We start from the raw sequence: 20,380 nt of genomic DNA, 5'->3' as shown, positions 1-20,380 counted from the left end.
GCTTAAACCTACTTAAGAATCCCAAAGATTGAGCATTTCTGTCCTTCAATCAGTATGCTGTCAGGTCAGGCTCACACATTCAGTGATGCAAGTTCTCCTGCAGTTTTTATTATTGTAACAAAACTCACATCTGGCTTAGCAGGTCGATAAAAAGAAGGTGGCTTGAAAAAAGGAGTGGGTTTGCAGTCCAAGGCAGCTATTATAACACAACCTTACTTTTAAATGCTTCTTTGAGATTTCAGTTTCTTCAAGAGTAAACGCTGCAAAACGTAATGAGCAGGAAAAAGAGCCAGCAGAAAGCAGGAAGAACATGAAGAGTTAAAAAGATAATTAAAAATTCTCTCACATCTTTCCATGTGAAGGTAGACTTTACATTTGCAGAACTGTACCGTGATTAAGTAAGAAAGGAGGGTTTAAGAGAAGTCTTTCTGAAGGAGAAATTGCTTGCAACAAAGACAGACATGCAGCAAGGTCTTCAGTTACAATTCAAGAGTCTGCTGAGTCTCATAGCAATGCTTTAACACAGATCTGTGCACTGGGTTTGCAGTAATGCCAGAGCAGCCTGTATCAAGTAACTAACCTTTAAGATTCTTCTCTTTCTGGAACCCAACAAGCAGTGGCCACGAGTAGTGAGGTCTGAGTGGCAAGCCTTCCGCCTTCATCATCTTCATCACCTCAATGGCCAAGGCTGAAAACATTCACAGGATAATTAAATGGCGACCAAGTACTTTAAATAAGGATATGTAAAATAACTAAATAAGCAGAGTACCTGATTTGTTGGTCTCCAAAGCGCAACGTAAAATAAACTGTAGTGGTGCTGAGTGCATTTTTGCTTCTTTTAACTCATTACAAAATTGCTTCAGTTTTTCCACAGGCTGCAAAGAAAAATGGCAAGATTTAATCTATTTCTAAATATTTCAAATTCTTAAGGATGTCACATTCTTCTAATGCTTAGAAAATTGATATTGCACCGGCCAAACACAATTCCTTTGTGAATTATAATTTACTATGCAAATTGAAACAAAATATTAAAATCCCTCTTTTAATCTTTTAAGAGCTGTGCAAAAGAATCTACAGTTTTCCATCTTCAAAGCTGCATTAAACTAAATACACTGTTAACTAGCATATTAAGAAAAAAGTATTACTATTCTGCATACCATATCTCTATTTACACAGTGTTGCAAGAAGAAGCTACCCTGGTCCATATTATCACGTGATAAATGATTAAAAGACTTCAAAATCTGGAAACTTATATCTTCGAAGCCGTGAGTTATCAGAGTCAAACAGAGGTTCATTGCATCTAGCAATTGAAAAAACAGAGAAAAACAAGAGTTAATAGACTGTAGATAACTTATCTTTGCATTAAACTATTATAATCAGTGAAAGCTAGGAAAGTATGTTTTACAAGTCGCATTAGTACACTTTTAAATGTGAGTAGACAACCAAATTTGAGACTACTCTTTGGAGACGCAGTTATAAATACTGATTGGTGATATTCACTTTTCCCATTAAAAAGACCGTGCTAAAAACTACAGAAGCATCAGCACTGCAGCATGGCAGAAGGATACAAAATAAGACCACATTTCTAGACATGTCAAAGCAGAAATATGGTTTAAGTACAATAAACAGTTACCAATCAGATTGTGTATACAGGGATCCAAAAAGGACTTGAACTGTTGATGAAGACAACTATATTCAGCATGTGGTCTCCTTTTATGACAGTCACAAAAGCTGTTACAATAGGAATTGCAACAGTGTTGCCTGATCAAATCTTAATGCATTTCAGAAGTTTTAAAAAATTGAGATTAATTTTTGCATGTAAATTACTGAAATAATTTTAAACTTTATAAAATGTGATCTAAAGCACTATAAATGGATCCACAAACCAATGGCAAAAATATTTTTTCCTAAGTATTCAAGAGAAAAAGTACAAAACTACTTATTTTTGGAAATGTTATTCTTGAAGAAAAAACCAACACAACCAAAAAAATTTCAACAAAAAGAAAATCCTTTCCCTATGCACCCCAAGTAGCAAGACACTGCTGTAGCAACCAAGGACATACCTGGAATTAATTCCCTTTCAAATCTTATGCGTTGTTTAATATCTTCAATATACTGAGGATATCCAGCCTTGGCAAGGCTAAAAATCACCTGCAACAAAATCCTATCCATAAGGTAGCCTTCGGTCTTCTCAACCTCTTCTAGAGTCTGTAAACCAGAATAAATTTAACTTTAAAAAACTGTAAAGTGTTTCAAAACAGAATACATGACAATAAAATTAATAATAAAAAGCTTTTGGTTTTTCTCCCATTTTTAAAACTTAGATACATGGAATATTATAGAATACCAAAGATCTACAGAGGTGGTCTCAAAAAACCTTTATGCTGTAAAAAGGAGCAGATAAAAGGGACATAATAGATAGTTTCTAATACCTAAAAATATATGAAAACACCAAGGTATTGTGAGGCGACTTTCAAAGGAAATTACTTAAGAAAAAGGACGATTTATCAACTTTTTGTTAGTGCTTGGAAGACGGATGGGTGACGAAGATTTGTTTAATTTTTAAGTCACAGAACAGTATTGTTTCCTCCATCCTCTTCCTTTATTTGGTCCTCTCCATCTGATGCTACTTACTTTCTTCTCTCATTCCTCTCCGAATACTACTTTGATAAAAAAACAAAACAAAACCGCCCCACCAAAAACAACCCCAAAAAACCCCAAGAGAGAATACTTGGGAAAAAAAAAATCTGCGAGGGGCTGACAACCTTATCCACACTTCATGAATACCTAGCATGCTGTTATGAACTATCAAAAAAATTCAGTTTTACTTGAAAGACTCCATGGATGCAACAGAACCCAAAGAATGGCTCAAGGCAAGCAGGATAATTAGTGTTTACTTGTTTTTTAATAAATAAGTAGATCCCATGTGCACTATTTGTTTCTTGACAAAAACCCCCACCTCAACTATTAACTCACTAGCAAGCATATCTTCTCAGCCTGAGATGCTGAGACAAGTATTTTTCATAAAGCATGAGACTGCTTTTAGTTAAACAGGTCTTCAGATGGAAGAAAACCAAAATTAGTTGCTGCAAACTAGGAGGAAACAAGTTATAAAATTCAGTATTATTCCTCCTGCATGGCCAGAAAGCACTCAGAAGTTGAAGTGAACAATGCATCAAACAAGTTGTAATTAACTGAAACTTGCAATACCTTTTTGATGCTCTCAGCATCACCCTTTTCAGCATACACATTCAGCAGCGATAAATAGGTGTCTGGACCTGGTTCAATACCGGCCGTCCTCATCACTGAAAGGATGTTTTCTGCACTCTTCATATCTCTAAGAGAATTCAAAAGAAAGACCCTCAGTAGATTTAATGATAAGACTGATTACTGTGACTTCCACATTTCCTCATTAGTTATAACTGGAAACAAAGACTGCAGTGAGAATAGAGAAGCTTATTTTAACTAAGCAAATGGTGAAAGGTGAAAGTGAAAACCTTCATTTTATTACTTAAAATGCAACTTGAAAAAGTTCAAAATTAAGCGTAGCATTTTTTGTTTTCAAACAGTAAATACTGAAATTCACAATTTTCGAACACCAGAAAAATCTATCTCTTCTGTTACATCACAGAAATAGACTGGTTTGGATGGGAAGGGGCCTCAAAGACCATCTAGTTCCAACCCCCTGACATGAGCAAGGACACCCTCCACTAGCCCAGGTTGCCCAAAGCCCCATCTGACCTGGTCTTAAACACTGCCAGAGAGGGGGCAGCCACAGCTTATCTGGGTAACCTGTGCCAGGGCAAATAACCAGCCCTCTTTTGCTTAAAAACTGTGTATAAAGACAGTCTCCTACATATTATTATTTAAAGCAATCACGCTATTTCACAGCATGTCATTTTCATGCACAGTTATCACTTTATATTGTAGTAAAACTAAAAGAAAGGAAAAGACACAAGTTATTAAACGTTACCCTGATCTCGCATGACCTTTCACAAGGCTACTGAATACTGCCTCAGTGATGGGGAGATCTTTGTTCTTCATAAATCCAAGAATCTTACTGCAAAACACAAGACAACAAATGATTAATTTTTCCCCCCTTTTAAAAGGATAAACTACTGGGCTATTGCTGCTCTGCTAGACAAGTACCGTATCATCAAAACCAAATCCTGGTATCACTGAGCAATTACATTTGGGGGTGCTGCATAATATGCCTATAATTTAGTAATTTTCTTTTTCAGATGAATTGTATTTGTCACTTTGAAATATGCAGACACAAGGGTGGGGCTAGGGGGGTTTTTTATTATTTTTACCTTCCTTTTAGTTATTTCTCATGCTCTGCAATCATGCTGCTGCACCTTAAACCTTCCTAAAATTAACATGTTAGATCATGGGCAAGCCCTTCGTAACAACAACAAAACACAGAATTACTACTATTTGCTCCTTAGCCCTCTTAGCTCTCAAATGCCTTTCCCAGTAGCCATTTCCTTATATAGGCTGCAAGCCTTCATAACCTCACATTTTTTCACACTAGCTTTAGAAATGAGAAAACAAGCTATTTTCTGGGCAACTTGAATACAATTTGATTTGAACACACTCATCTATCACTTATTTTTATTTTGCTTGCGTGGGATCCAGCTGTCTTTGAGAAACTGCTCTTCAGTGCTTGATTAAAATGTACTTAAAACCTCCTCTTTGATTTGCTCAATTTGTAAGAATTACACTGAAATGAGTTTTAGCATTAATGGCAGGGAATACGAGAAGCAGGTTTTTGTGGAAATCCTTTTAAACATAAATGCTGAAGAATACCTTGATCCTTCAATGTCGCCCTCATTGCAATAAGCGGCAATCAACCTTTGGTAGGTAACCTACAGAAAACAAAAAGGGGAAGTTAACGAGTTCCATCCCATAAACGGATACCACTATTAAGAATGAAGAAACCACAGCAGGGTACCTACTCGATTCGGCTGTACATTAGCTTCTTCCATTCTGGCCAAGAAGTCTGTCGGAGAAAATTTATGCTCGTTCTGAAGGTAGACTTTAAGTAAAGCATTGTAATGGCTTGTATCATACACAGCACCTATGGAAATATTTCAACCAGTCAGTGAATGTAGCATCTCTAAATTCAGCATAACTTTCTAGCATTTCCAGGCTAATTAATTTCATATCCATTTTATTCTGAATGAACTCTATGTATAATCAGGCTGCTTCCTTTCATCCACCTTCTTTCATCCAGCATCTACTTAACAGCACATATCTGTTTATAAAAGGCTAATACATAGCAAGTAACATAGAGCAACATCAATGGTTGTGTGCATGCTACTCATGTCTCTACAGCTGTACTTAACAGATTCAGCGACACTATCGTCAAGAAGCAGTTTCCCTATGCCACATCTAATAACTAACTTAAATGTCATCTGATAAAATAGCTGATAGCACTAGGAATACTCAGCCCACTAGATATCAAGGTAACATCTAACAGGAAAGTAAAATATTTTCTTATGATTACCAAAATCAAGCAAAAGTCTGATTTAAAAAAGAAAAAAGATTCAGATTTATTATGAAAACCCCTAGATGTCAGTATAACTCCCGGAATAGCAAACAGGTCTCTCACCTGAATAATAAAACCTAGCATTTGTTCAGTAGCAACTCTCTGCAGTTATAACCTAACATTTAAACACTCTTAAAATACGTTCAGTCTTTTATTACAAAAAAGTAACTAAAAATCACATAGCCATTCATGCAAGGTGCACTAATGGAACCAACGTACCCAGTTCTTTCATCTTGTCCCATATCATATGGGCTAGCTCTGTTCTTTCAGGTGACAATACCTCTGGTAAAAGACTACCACAGCTTCGCAACAAAAGCAAGACCTGGTTACTCCCTGGAGACCCTGCAATTGGAACACAACCACAGATTTGTTTACAAATGATTATGCATTTAACACTAGAAAAAAGATTCAAGACTGACCCACTGAAATACTTAAACATTTTCTTTAGAATAGTACCTTCTTGAAGATTAAATCTTTTACTGAACAGGATACCCAAATGATTCAACAATGACACTACTGTGCACTGTCATGAAAAAGATTCATGATACAACATGCCATTTAGTACAATAATGTGCTTAACCAAGCAGAACTTTTTAAAGTACAACACAACACACTAAATTCAGATGATCTTGTACTTTAAATTTCCCGATCCAAGATACACAGATTGTTTCATCTTAACAGGGACATAACTTTCTGATAAATTTCTAAAACAGCAAGACACTATTCCAAAACTGGTATTCAGAGACATTCTGAATTTCAATCTCCACTTCTGCCCGGGCTTAATATAAAATGAGAAACTCACATCAAAAGAATAGCAAAGGAAGCTGTAAGAATGTCTACCTTCTCTGAATCTGTAACTAGTCCCAGGATTTCAAAAAAGCAACTCTAAACTCATCCATTTTTCTTGGACTACTACTTCTGAGGCAAAATAAAGCAGAGCTGCCAAATCTATCACAGATTAGCCAACAAGCTTGAGACAATTTCATTTTTTTCAATCACATCTTTATAAGCAAACCCAACAATTTCTAATAGAAAGGAGAGTTCTTTAGAAAGCAGCATACTGTAAAGAAAAACACACATTAAAAATATTATGTACCCCTTTCCTATCAGAGAGAAAGGAATACTTCAAAAGTAATTTCATCTAACAAGGAGCAAGATACATGTTCAAATACAATGTAAATGATGAAAAGATCTGGAAACTTTTCTATCTCTAAGACACACAAGTAGACTTGAAAGATTCAGATTTCTAAAATGACCTGAAGTCTAAAACATCACGAAGGCTTTTTAAGTTACTTCCAAATCATCATACCAACACAACAAAGTTCAGTACTGCCCAGCATAGAGGCAGCAGTCATCACCAGTAAAGGTATCTCCAGCTGCTGCTGATCAATCTAAGTGTAACTTTAATTATACAGAGCTGTAGAAAGAGCTAAAAAATGGCAGCAAAATCAAGTAAAAACTCAGCAGCAGAAAGGTATGTACTGTCTAGAATCAGATCTTCAGGTACTGAAAAGGACCAGCAAATCTAGGATAGCATATTAACTGTTGTAAGCTACCTTTCAAGAGCAGAATCTACAGCAGGAAAGTTACTTGTACGGAGTAAACTCATCTGGGAAGAAACAGTCACAAATAGGGGGAAAAAAAGCAATAATGAGAAAAGAAATATGTTAAAACTTGGAGAGGAAGCAAGTACAAACTATAAATGGGGGGCTGAACATCTGAAGACATAATAGTGGGGTAAGGCAAGTCATACTTGACTAACTTGTAAATCCCTGCAAACTATTATCTCATACGATAAAAAAGCCAACACATCTCCAGCTTCACACTGCCAGGGTTGGACTAGTGACTGAGCACCCTGACAGGCAAAAGACACAGAAGTTTGAGCATGGAAAAACGCAGGACAAGGGATCTATTATGAGCACCCTCTCTGTGCATTTTCCATGTTGTAATTAGAAATGGAAGAACAAAACAAAGGAAAAGTTCTTTAAGTCGTCAACAGTAGCTCACCTCCCATGCTTTTGGTAAGTCAGTTTTCAACACTGATTTAGCAAATCACTGTTCAATGAAAAAGGACTCAATTTTCCACTTGGAAATATTTGTCATTTATTTTAATAGCATCCTAGTGGAACCTATTGTAAAGTTCCATGCTTTTTTTTTTTTAATTAAAATGTACCTACACAGCCAAAGGAAACCACTATAAACAATTAATCTCTTTGTTAGTATGACTTCCTAAAAACTAACTTAAACATCATGAAGAACTGATTTGCAGATAAGCTCAAAGACATAAAGGTTCTTGCCAACCCACACGCATAAATTATAATTTTATACCTAAAAAAGACAAAGTAGTCAGAATCAGAAAGCAAAAAGAAAAAATTAAGCAGTTCAACAGAAAGAGAGCAGGAATGGAAGTGAACTACATAACTTTTGACAAGCATGATGCCAAGTATACAAGCCAGTTACAGTGGAGAGCAATGAACAGCAATGTTAAGAAATAAAACAACACAAGCTGTCATTAATACTGTCAGTAGACTTGGGTGTGTTTATCGAGTACCTCCATTAACTCATCCTAACTGCTACCAAACTTCAACTGTGGTACCTAGTTTGCAAAAAAATGAACATAGACCAGTTATTTTCAGACAAAAGCGGATTGAACCTGTAAGAATGAACAATGCCTCAGCTGTTTAGTTTTTGTTTTATTAAAAACAAATGAAGATTTCTTGTCTGAAAACTACAACTACCTGGGAATGTGGAAACTTGAGCATCACTTCCGTATTTCCCTGTAGTTGCATTTTTTAAAAAATAACCTCTTAAGGACAGCATGGTTTATTACAAGCATTTTAAAAAGATAGTGGGAGTGACAGACAGGATCCCTATTCAGAGCACATAATACTATTATAAAACATAATATTACCAGATTAAAGATCCAGAATAAGGAAAGCAATGTAAAATTTCTTAAAGGACCCTCAATTTTTACAAGATTTATAAATTCCCAAGACAAAAAAAAAATACCACCATGAAAAAGTAAACAGATGCATTCAAAGCAAAATAACATTCCTAAAGTATTTCAAGTCTGCTCATCAACATGTACAGCAGATTTAACAACATTCAAAGACAAAATATAAACTGGAACTCAATTAACTTTCCTGGTTTGATGAACTGTTATATTGCAGGTTTAAACTTTTAATTTGTTTTAATTGGAATCAACTTACCTGCTTTGTATATTTCATGAAAGACTTTTAGTAAGAGAGCTTTAGGGATGCGGCCAGTTTTCCTGACGGAATTATCCAGCTTATTTAATGCCCAGTCAAACTGCCAGCTCTGTCTGTTTTGGACTTCTGAAAGTGGTTCTTCTTTAACACTTCCCTGCTGTTGAGGTGCAACTGTAAGGAACCTTGTTTGGTATATAATGTTTCTGCTTTAATAAAAACAAACAAAAAAAAAAGATTATATTTCTGTGAGTCATTTCACAACTACACCAGTCACACAATGTCAAAAAGATAATGCACTTCACTTTTTGCTGACCAACAGTTTCTCAAAAACATTCCATACAGATATAAACCAACAAATGCAGGTGGCAGGTGGTTCACTTCAGTTTCTTTCTACTTAAAAAGACAGCCGTTTATATTTTCTCCCAGTGACAACTGCTTCTGAGAGATTTTCAGTTGCATTCACCTCAGGAGCGCAATGGTTCAAATCCTATTCCCATAAAACCATCTGAATTCATCCAAGTGCTATAAAGGTCTGTTGTCCCAGTACAGCTTCTCACAAGAGTTCTCACATGCATTGAAAAACTCCGCAAACAATCACAGCCATCTCTCTTTCAGAATACAGTAAATCAAGGCAGCAAATCATACCTTTCTTCTCAATTAAAATACACAAAAACCACCACAAAGGCCAGTGTTTTAGACAAGAGCAGCTTGAAGAACCACGGGATCATTCCCCGTTCTGACAAATTTACATTAATAAGTACGAAGTGGGCATCCTGCCATGTAAATCAAACAGCAACACTGGATTTTAAAACTCTTCTTTTCTCAAAATGACAAAAAGAAAGCCAATGAGACTGTGTTCCTACTTCTGGCATAAAAAAATGCACCTTTTTTTTTTTTTAAAAAAGAACGAGCCGATTTACATAAGGGTAAGAAAATGGTATTTGTGCCGTAGCAGAACTGTGAACAGCCTGTACTGGTAAAGTTATCATTACACACAAGTATTTCTTGAAGTTCTCAATTGTCCTTACAACTCCATAATATAAACCAGAATATCCTCCTCCAGAATCCTATACAAAGGAAGCAAGCAGTACATCCTAGATTGCAAAAAGAAGATTCAACAACTTCTGAATTGCCCTCCCTCGTCTCTGGCTTTCCAGCCAGCTCTTCAACTAAATTTCTGTACCGTCTCTGGACTAGTTGTTGGACTCCCTACTGCTTCTGATGATGCTCCAGGAGTCCTCATGGAGTAACAGCTCCAGGTTTTGTTCAAGTGGCAGTGAGGAGTGCTGACATTCTCTGCAACACCACTTGCCATACCTGAAGCCTTTTCACAGGTATACCTGCTGGCTGGTGTCAGTTTAAAGCCCTAGGAGAGGAAGTCCAGCAGAGGAGGAAAAGCTTGCCGGCCATTCAATGTGTCAGCAGCACTGGCAGCAAGACGCTGAACAGCGGAAAAATCATCAGTGGGGTGCACATCAGTGTGGTGGGAAAAAAACAGACTGGTGGTTTACCATCTGGTTGCCTCCTGTGAGCAAGGAGTAGCCCAAAGATCACCTTTTTCCTTGCTGTTTGAAACCCTAATTTGCTAAGCAAGCAGGGCAGTGCCAGAAGTAAAATTCGTTACATAAAATCAGCCTGAAGCAGAATTTCCTTCCTACGAGACCTATGAGAACAGTTCAGGAGATGATCAGTTTGACTTTTGAGGGCACTACAAAAAATAAAAATCCTTTAATAATGAGGAACATTGCTATCATTTAACATTATCTTTTTCAAACAACTAAATTTAACACTGCCTTATCTCCTCGAGTTTCCTCCTGAAGAATATTCCAGATGCCAACAAATTATATGCGTTTTACTTGGTATGGTAAAGGATGAAGAAGGAAGAATTGGGAGAAAAGACTGCCAAAAAGGAGAGATGCCCTCTTTCAGTTTTGAGTTCTACCTGTCTAGATATAAATTCCCACTTAACTCACTACACTGGCACAATACCAATTCAGCCACTTCTACAAAAAAAACCCCAAACCAACTCTGCTGTTCAATCAGTTAGAGTGGAAACAGCTCATGATGTCCAAAAAGCACCAGATTGAACAATAAAACAGAAACAGAGGAATAAGGAGCTAAAATTGGAGGAACTACAAAGATGAAGAAACCATAACACCACTTTGTGTGGTAAGCAGCTCATCAGATTAACACTATGAAACTTTTGTTACTAAGAACGCCATCTCCCACATTTTCCCCGATTCTTTCATTTTCCTCTTCTTTTACCTCATCATATAACCAGAGATGGGCTACTTTCCTTAAAACACAAATCATTAGACTAATTACAGTCAAATCCAGAGTTACGGGGTAAGAGTAACAGTAAGATACTAAATCTTAAGTCTTCTGGGGTTTAACAACCAAATGAAATGTGTACAACTTAGATAAACTCTTCAATAATATGCAAATAGCAATACTTAACTATGAGCTAGCCACTGGAGAGCTGTAAGAAAAAATTGTAATGACTGTAAATTCCTTATCTATTTTTTCTTAAAGATATAGATGAAAAAAGAAAATGGTATCATCCTCTTTTATACACCCATCAAAAAAGCTACTTGAAAGCTTTTCAGAATACTTCCAAGTCAGGCTGGAAAAAATGCTTTGGAAGCAAGAGGGAACATGGGACTTAACTGTCCTCGTGACATAGAAATTTATACTTTGATTTCCATTAACAACCGAAGCACAGAGGGACAAAACTCCCGTGCTTCAGATTAAAATTGAAACGCCTTTTTCCACAAAAATCAGCTCTTGTTTTATCGTATTTTGCAACTCAGTGAACTACACCTTACACCACATAGCACGCTTGTAACCATAAACTAATTGGGATCCACAGTTCTGAAGTCCCATGGCTGCTCTTAGGAAGCCACCTTTCTGAGATGCTCCACGTGTCAGAAGTCACAAGCATTCTAATTGGCTGGAACTGTGCAAATGTTTTAAGTGTGAAGATGAAAACAGCATCACACATGCTGAAAATACGCTGGTTAACAGCATGAGAGGACTCTGAAATTTCATAAAACTCTAGCTGCTTAGCAGTTAGCAGGATGCTGTTTATAAGTTTAGAATACACTGTATCTATTGTTGCAGTTCTGCACAACAAAATATTACACTCTTACACCAAGTATTATTTTTATACACTAGCTTAACCTTTTGAAAGATTAGCAGCACTAGGTGTTTCTGTTTAGACACACACACACAAGATATCACCAAATACTGTACTGGTCTTTCTGGTGATTTATACAGATTAAAGACGTTTTAAGGAACAGCAATGTGGGAGTCTGAGTTTCAGTTGTAGACAGATGGGATAAACAGTGTGAGAGTACAAAACAACCTGAGGAACATCTGCTGGCACGCAGCTAAATCACCACTATCAATCTGAAATATAACATCTAGGATAAGACTTGGGTGTATCTTATCTGTAGGCTTTCAGCATTCGAATAAACTTTAATTACATTCAAAGCACTGTGTAACGCCAAGACTTTCTTAAAAAACAGCTATGGCTTCAAAGGCTGGATGAAGCTTCAGGTATCAACTGTCTTGAATTTGGTTCTTAGCATTACAAATCAACTAACACCACAAAACTTTGGAAGGAAAAAAAAAAAACCCAACAAAAAAAACTAAGAGTTAACTATTCAAAAGATCAAAGATTGATCTGACCAGAAAGACAGCTTCAAAAAAAGGCAAATTGAACAAATTAAGGGACATGGAATCAAGTTATCTCAGGCAATCAAGTGAAAAGACAGAAGACAGCAGATAACATACTTTCTGAAAACTGGTACTCATGGCACAACCTCCCCACCACACAGAAAAAGAAGTTAACAAAATGAAGCAGTTACCCGTGCATGAGGAATCTTGAACATCTTTGTGTGATTATTCTCTATTATTTAGAAGTTGAGAGGAACACATGATTATGGGGAATTTAAAAGCAACCAACCAAAACAAGGCTGAAAATCAAGCAAGCCATGTTAACTGTTTCAGTCAGGAAGTCACATTAAAAGGCAGCAGGAGAGGCTTCTAAATAGAAGATAGATGATTTAAGGAAACACACCTTCCCCCTTCCTTAAAGTGGAAAAAAAACTTCAGACCACACACTGTTTTGTTTTCAAAAAATGTTAACTGCAACCTTACTATGTAAATTTTAACTATTTTACCATAACAATTTTAATGAGGAGAATATGGAAAAATGAGAAACATAGTTTTTGGCAACATTGAGACATGTTATATTTAAGACACATTAATGGACCTGATTCAAACTCTAGTCCTTTGGAATTACCTTCAAAAGTTCATGGAAGTTTTGAGAAAAACAGAAACTCAATCAATAAAAAAACCCCACAATTGATATACAGGCTTTTGGCAACATGTTACCTAACAATCTCAGAAGCAAAACAGGAAGATAAAATCTACTTTTAGTTATAAAAATATGGATCCAGTAGCTCTTTGAAAATACACATGTATTAATGAAATGGGCTGATGGGATTTTGTGGCAAAATTAGGAATACATTTTATGGGATTCTAAATTAAGCTATCACCTGATCCAACTGGGAGAAGATTGGTATGCCTGTGTCCATTCAATTTCATCAGCAGTTGGGATCACAGAAAAGTCAATAAACTTGCAAGATTTGTAGTTGACACCATAATGGTGGCAAACTCTTAGAAGGTCAGCCTTAGACTTCAGTCATTTTGATTACTTGATGCAATGGTGTGAAATCAACAGAAAGGAAATTCAATACAGGCAAAGTTGAACATTTTGGAACAAAAACCCACCCAAATGCAGAAACATGAGATGGTGTACAACTGGCTAGACAACACCACAACCAAAAAAGTACTGATATTGAGCTGCAGCTAAATATAACATTATGCAGCAATAAAGAAAACTTAAATTCTTCTACTTTTAACAAAACCAACATAGGTTAGGACACAGAATTATTCTGCTTGACATGGTGTGTTTTCTCACGAAAAAAGTTTAAAAGACTCATCTATGCCATCCTACTCTCCTTGCAGAGGTGCAACTCTGCCAATCAGGCATCACAGTGGTGATATTGTTTTAATATTAATTACAACAAAATATCAGAATGGGGTACTTCAGCAGTCAAACATTCTCATTTGGAAACAGAAAATAAGACTTGGGGGGTGGGGGTTGGACACAGACCCCTATCATGCATGACCTTGGTATTTCTGATCCTGCCTCGATGCTTGATACTAGATTATATACTCTTAGGATGTAACCACAGTTTTTTCAATAATTTTAAATAACTTTGTTCAGAACTAAATGCTATGCTATACAGCAAAATGCTGATACTTCTCCAAGAGCTGCAAAAACTACCAAGTCTTTACTTTCATCAATCACCTTTAAACAGCATTTTAAGATTTTCTCCATGTGAAATGTTAAGTATTTGCAAGCACCTGAAGCTGCACAATAAACTTCGGCGCCGTTTGCATGAGCAATCTGATTCTTCCCCAACCTGTAATTTCTCTTTACCCTCCTTCAGAGACGTGTTTCTTTGTACCTACCCAGAGAAGCTCAAAATGATACAAGTGAACTCTCTCCTACTCCCACAATCACAAGATTTAGAGCATTCTGGTATTTGAGCCTTTCCATAATTGTACCTAAACACCATTTTCATTACCATTGTACCTAATTGTGAGGATTAAAACCACAGAGTTCCCCTACACAGGAAAGGCTGACCCATTTTACCTTCAGAAGCCCAACACACAACCACCCACTCTTTAGCAATTACCTTTTCACCTCCAATTTGGCTCACAATGTTTAGAAAGTAGTTGGAAGATAAACCCATAAAAAAACCTTATCCAGAGATGAAGTAGCACAAATGGTAAGAAGTTGTGCCAGGGCAGGTTCAGGTTAGATGTTAGGAAAAGATTTTTTACTGAAAGAGTAATCAGGGCCTGGAACAGGCTGCCCAGGAATGTGGTTGAGTCACCATCCCTGGATGTGTTTTAAAAAAGGGCAGATGAGGTACTTTGGGATATGATTTAGCAAAGGATGGGAATGGTTGGACTTGATGATCTCAAAGGTCTCTTCCAACCTGTGATTCTGTGAAGTGCACATGGGAAAAATTTATACCAAGTCAACTAGTAATTTTTTTCTGTGTGTGCACAGGTTAGAATCCCAGTACCCTACTAAGGTACTCACACATTCTTCATATTTCTAGAACAGATTAAAGGCAGTGCCCTCCATTTCCTAAAGAAACAGCTGCACACCAGCTTGAGCAAAAAAAAAAAAAAGTCCCACCTCTCCCAAAACTCAAAAAGTAGGTGGTTCCAGTGCTCTCCCTGGCAGCAGCAGAAAGTTTACTTTCTGTAGAACTCCCCCAATGTGAAACACGGCAAAAAAGAATTACAAAGTCATCATATGGTTATCTGCCTCCCTTTGTCAGAACCACCATAAACTGCTATGCTGTTTCTAAGAGAAGTACTGAGCATTTTATTCTTTCCTAACTAAATAGGTAAAGGGTGTGCAAAAGTTTTCAAAATATAAGCCTTGCTCAAAGTAGAATAATGGTAAACTTCAGAGAGCTAAAAAGCATTACTGTAGGTAAAAGCACTACAGACTTCACATTAGTTAAATTTACTAAATACAAGCCTAAACACACCATCTGAGGTCCCAGCATGATTCACGTGTGGGCTGAACAGTATTTCCCCTGACATAGCTATGATCATCTTTTTTAAAAAAAAAAAAGGCCACAATGTTCAGGCCACTGTATCCCTGTTTCAGTGAGATATAGTAAGGTCCTACCAAAGAGGAAATTTTATGGTTTTTCATGTAGGCTGAGAAAACTCAAGTTTCTTGGAGAGTATCCAGAAGATATCAGAATTACCGGCCAAGTGATTCATGAGAAACAAAGCAGAAAAACTTCATGCTATTTCTTTAGAAGTGTCTAGGTGCTGTCTGCCTGTCAGTAAAACAACTACAATACTGTACAATGGTGCAGCTCCTGAAACTTTACTACGACGTAGCATCACTTCAGTATTACAAAAAGCAAGTCTACTGAATGCCTCCTCTGCATTTAAAGCTCATTAATTCTATCATTTTTTACTGTAATTAAACTTTCCATTCTACAGTTTTATCCACCAGTGATGAATTTCTGAGTACAACAGTGAACAGCTAAATGCAACTTTTTTGTAGCTGATTTAAAAAAACCCACATCAATGCACCACGCATTAAACTGTGAATCATTTGGCTTTTAAACTTACAGCTTACCCAAAGCTCAAATCACATCACCCAAAATCTGAAACAACATTCTTTAAAAGGGTATCCTCCCACCTGCCTCACCAACATGCCTCACTCTGATACAAACACACTACAATGTACCTGAAGTGAACAACTTGCAAAGCACTGCTCACGGTGCCCTGTTACCAGCTGACTCTGCAATCACTCCTCGGAACAGAACACAGACCTTGCAGTGAGTAGGAGGTTTCACTACACCACAGTTTGCTGTTTGGGGAGATGCTCTTTGCTCTGCAGTCCTGAAAACTGACATTTAAACTCACAAATAAGAGTGAAGCTGAGCAAGTGGCAGCAGGCCAAAGATGCCTTGCGAGACCTGCATGTAGAGATTCCACTTGATTCTCCTCCTCAGCCATACTTTCATGATCTGTCCCTTTCTCTGAGGACAGATAGGGTGTCAACTTCAGGATGAGTGTTCTACCACTTGCACATCTGAAAGTGCAGTTCAGCACTACAGCTGTATCGATCTAGCATCACAGAGTCACGACAGTCTGCTCCTAGCAGCAAATGTCGGCACCTCTTCTCTTAGCAAAGCTTCTATGAAAAACACCCATCCATTTGTACCACATAAATCAGCTCAGTGCTAAAGTCTGCTGTTGTAGATCTTAAGTTTCTTGTACTGGTCTATCGTGGTTTGTCTATCTTGTTATAATTGCACAGCATGAGAGTGACGACATACGTCAGTATAGTTCACATTTCATACTAGAGGTTGTCAATAGCAAATTTGCCTTGGACCTGATTTGCTATAAAATGCTGCTCAACCACCCAATGCAATTGGATAACCATCCACTGCCCTAACTCATTTTAAGAAGAAGTTTAAATTATATATCAGAGCAGTAAGACACTTTGATAAAATCTCTGTTGGAGTGTCAATGGTTGCTGCTTCATACCTCCAAAAAATTTAACAGATCTGCCTCTGGACGGACTCTGTATGTTCAGTGCTAAAACAACTATACCAAGAACACGCAAACATTCACGCAGTTCTTTCAAAATCCTGTATTATTCCCTGTTACTTGTTTACTTTTAAAACTGTGGGGTTTCTTTGTCCCACTACTCCAATTAGAGCTTTATCAACACTTTCTGCAGTTTACTGCAGCAGACTGCATTTCACTCTCAAAATACCATCTTCAGACCTGAACCATGGGAACACTGTCTAAATGTTGCCCATGTGTTACTCTAGTTCTTCACAAGAGGTCCGTTTCCAGAAATTAAGTATATTAAAAAAAAAAGCCAATGAATAGTTACTTAAGGTAAAACATGAAGTGAGATTATGTGTTTATATGTGCGTAGTTCAGCTGATGTTACCCTTGCTTTACACTTTGGCCATGGAGCATCACTTGCGCCCTAGGATGCTGAAACCTGAAATACAGCAAAGTGACAGTAAGACAAAGATTTTCAGTGAAAAATTTATCTTAGGAATTAACTTACAGGATAGACAGAATGCACAAACGTAGACATGCTACTAAGTCTTACTCTAATACCATTCACAGTTTAAACTGAAACCCAAAAGCCATGAAATAAATAGTGCTGCAGCCTCCTGTCAATGTGTCCTCTGCCAGGCACCGTTCTCAGACAGTTAACTAAATCTAGCCTCAGAATTAAAGTTTTCAACATTATGGCTAAACTATCCCATGTGTGACCCACCCCCCCCTCATTTATACTTGAAAATATGGAATATAGTTTGGTGCAATACAGTAGCAGTGTGTAGAGGAGGGGGAACAATCAAAAAACCAAAACCCAGCTGTCAGAACCACAGCATCATCACATAAAGCACTTCTCAGGTTCTTCCCAGAAACACAGTCCCAGGGAAAAAAGTGCTTGTTAGACCTTCACCAAGTCAGCGTGAATTTTGGTGAATATTACTTCTAGCAACAAACTAACTTCAGAAATCAAACTTCCAGTTGAGAAAAAAAAATAGTAGAATTGTCACAAAATAGAAGAGTTTATTCACGATTTGCAGCTAACTAAATGTGTGGTTCTGTTGTAAACCATGCAGCAGATGTCTTCCCAGTTCTTGCTCCTTCCTGCGCTGGTCTACTTCACACCAACATTTAAGAATGTCACAGTTTAACCACTAAAACGAGCAGAAAAGTATAATATATTTTTTTAGGTTAAGATTTCAGCCAGGCCACTGAATAAAATCAGATCATAATAGGCTTCATAAGCACCGAAGTTAGCGCAGGTAGCAACAGCTTCTTTATTTTGGACTTTCCCCTTAGGAGTTGACTCTCCACTGGTTCTCATCTGTTCCCATCCCTGAACCAGCTCTGAACTCAAGTTCTCTGCTGAACATATTTATCTACCTAGTACGGCAGACAACTGTTGTTGTTTTCTACCAGGAATTAAGTCATGCTGACTTACAGGGACCACCAAAGCTATAACAAGGCACAAGCATGACTGCCCAGAAGAACTTCCTCCCTTCAGTAGCAGTAAGTTTTTACGTCAGCTCATAAAACTCTTTGTACGTTTAATTTTTTTTTTAATTCCCAAATTTTATGTGAAAATTTATCTATAGCATCCTTCAAGCATTTTTCAAGTTCCGTCACTGATAAAATTAGTTAAAGCCACAGGGTGATTACTTTTTTTCCAGGTAATAATGCTGTGATTCCATATTCAGAGCAAATGGCAACATCAGCTGCTATTGGCATAGTTTGTGCAGACATCCCAGAAGCACCACATCCCCTTCCCACCGCACTGGATCCTCACCAGGTTTTGGAAACACTGGGGGAAAAAACCTACAACTAACATTTGTATCCTTGGAGGGAATTGATCTAAACTTCTACTTAGCTATTAATATTTACAAATTGCTTATAATTGTTTAATTCTACACAAATTTTTACTTAACTGTAATTATAATAATTTGGCATAAATGAAAGTTAAGCCTCTCAACCCATACCCAACACCCTCTTTTAAAAGTTAAAAAAATGGTCCTGGTGGGAAACAAAAATCTAACCCCCACTAAGGCTTCGAAGCCATGAAGTCTTTCTCTCATTCACCAGCAGCCTGTGAACTTGCAGACAATGAAGTAATCAGATCTTTAAAATGTTTCTAACAGGATACTTACTATATGCGATGTAAAAATATATATAGCAGACGCTTTGACATAGCTACTACGTGTACAAGATGCTTGCTTCTTAGGACAAGCTAAGGAAAAAATTATGGAAGTAACGAGCCTGCCTATATCACAGGAAGCCAACATCACCCTCATGACTTATTAAAAAAACCAAACACCAAATAGCACAAGCAAAAAACCCTGAAATATTGCATGTTCCCTATGAACATGGATTCTGAAGTGTTTGTTCATGGAGCCAGGGCTGAGCCTTCTGCACTCCCACATCTCAAAGGTTCATGCTGGAGACAAAAGCCGTCCGGAACGAGGAGCTGCTGCGCACCACTACTGGAGAGGAAGTTTTGGTCTCTCAATACTTTTTTTTTAAGTAAATAATTGAAGTGCGCTCATGCCAATGGAGGGCAGTGTATCCAGACTTCCTGCAGGACACCAGCCACACGTTGCTGCGGCCAAAACTGCGACGGGCTCGCACACGGGCGGGGTGCGTTCTCCCCCCAACCTGTCTGATGGAGGAGAGGGAACCGCGGCAAGGGCGTTAAAGGATTCCTGCAGCTGACAGGCGCGGATGAGCCCGACGGGCGGGGGGGAAACCCAAGCTTCACCGCGCAGTTCCCCATTGGCATCGCTTATCCCCGCGCGGTCCCTCCCCTCCTCCACGCCCCCTCCTCTGCCCGGTTTGCCCCACCACGGCAGCACCCTCCGGCGCCAGGCCTGCCCCTTGCTCCTCGCGGAGCGCACCGCTCCGCTTCCGCTGGAGCCCAACGAGACGCCGCTGCCGGGCGGCGCGGAGGGAGCAGCGCTCCGCCCTCGCTGACCCAGCCGGCGGGAAGCGCTTCTCGCCCGCGGCCTTTGACCCTGAGCTAACCCTGCGGCGCGCACGCTGCCAGAGGCCGCCGGGCCTCGGGGCTCCCGCCCCGGGGGACGCCGCAGAGGGGGCCGCGGGCGCGCCGCACGGCCCAGCCGCCGGTGCCCTTGGCCACGAGGACCGCCGCCTCAGCCAGCCTGCCGGCCCTCCGGCGGGCGCCGGGCAGCGCCGCGGCGCAGGGTCTCACCTGGCGGGGGCCGGCGGGCAGGCGGTAGCAGCGGCGGGCTGGCGCAGGAGGGGCAGGAGACGCGGGCAAAGCGCCCGCAGGCGCCCGGCAGAGCTCAGCAGCGCAGCCATGACCGCCGCGCGCGCCGGACGCAGAGGAACACGTGAACCGGACGCGGGGCTACTGCGCAGCCGCACTAGAGGGCGAGGGGGCGGTAAGCGCCGACTCCCCGCCTCCGCC

The 20,380-nt window shown here is 38.9% G+C and overlaps 1 protein-coding gene across 2 annotated transcripts in view; it reads right to left on the bottom strand.

Moving 5' to 3' along the window:
- The window catches only part of LRPPRC (leucine rich pentatricopeptide repeat containing), a gene marked incomplete at its 5' end in the record, with an annotated part of 87,582 nt that extends 67,311 nt beyond the window's left edge, over nt 1-20,271 (bottom strand). Inside the window, 11 exons of one of the 2 annotated variants that reach the window (XM_084261509.1) lie at nt 581-688; nt 770-875; nt 1,158-1,300; nt 2,064-2,208; nt 3,211-3,337; nt 3,974-4,060; nt 4,810-4,868; nt 4,959-5,080; nt 5,771-5,893; nt 8,761-8,966; nt 20,162-20,271. In XM_084261509.1, coding sequence (XP_084117635.1) covers nt 581-688; nt 770-875; nt 1,158-1,300; nt 2,064-2,208; nt 3,211-3,337; nt 3,974-4,060; nt 4,810-4,868; nt 4,959-5,080; nt 5,771-5,893; nt 8,761-8,966; nt 20,162-20,271 — 1,336 coding nt within the window. The remainder of the gene's footprint in view (nt 1-580; nt 689-769; nt 876-1,157; nt 1,301-2,063; nt 2,209-3,210; nt 3,338-3,973; nt 4,061-4,809; nt 4,869-4,958; nt 5,081-5,770; nt 5,894-8,760; nt 8,967-20,161) is intronic. The other variant, XM_084261510.1, reaches the window with a different exon arrangement.
- Between the last annotated feature and the right edge of the window lie 109 nt (nt 20,272-20,380).

This window comes from Gallinula chloropus (genome assembly GCF_964237585.1).
Source record: "Gallinula chloropus genome assembly, chromosome: 3".
Taxonomy (NCBI): Eukaryota; Metazoa; Chordata; class Aves; order Gruiformes; family Rallidae; genus Gallinula; species Gallinula chloropus.
This window is presented reverse-complemented; position numbering and strand designations above follow the sequence as displayed.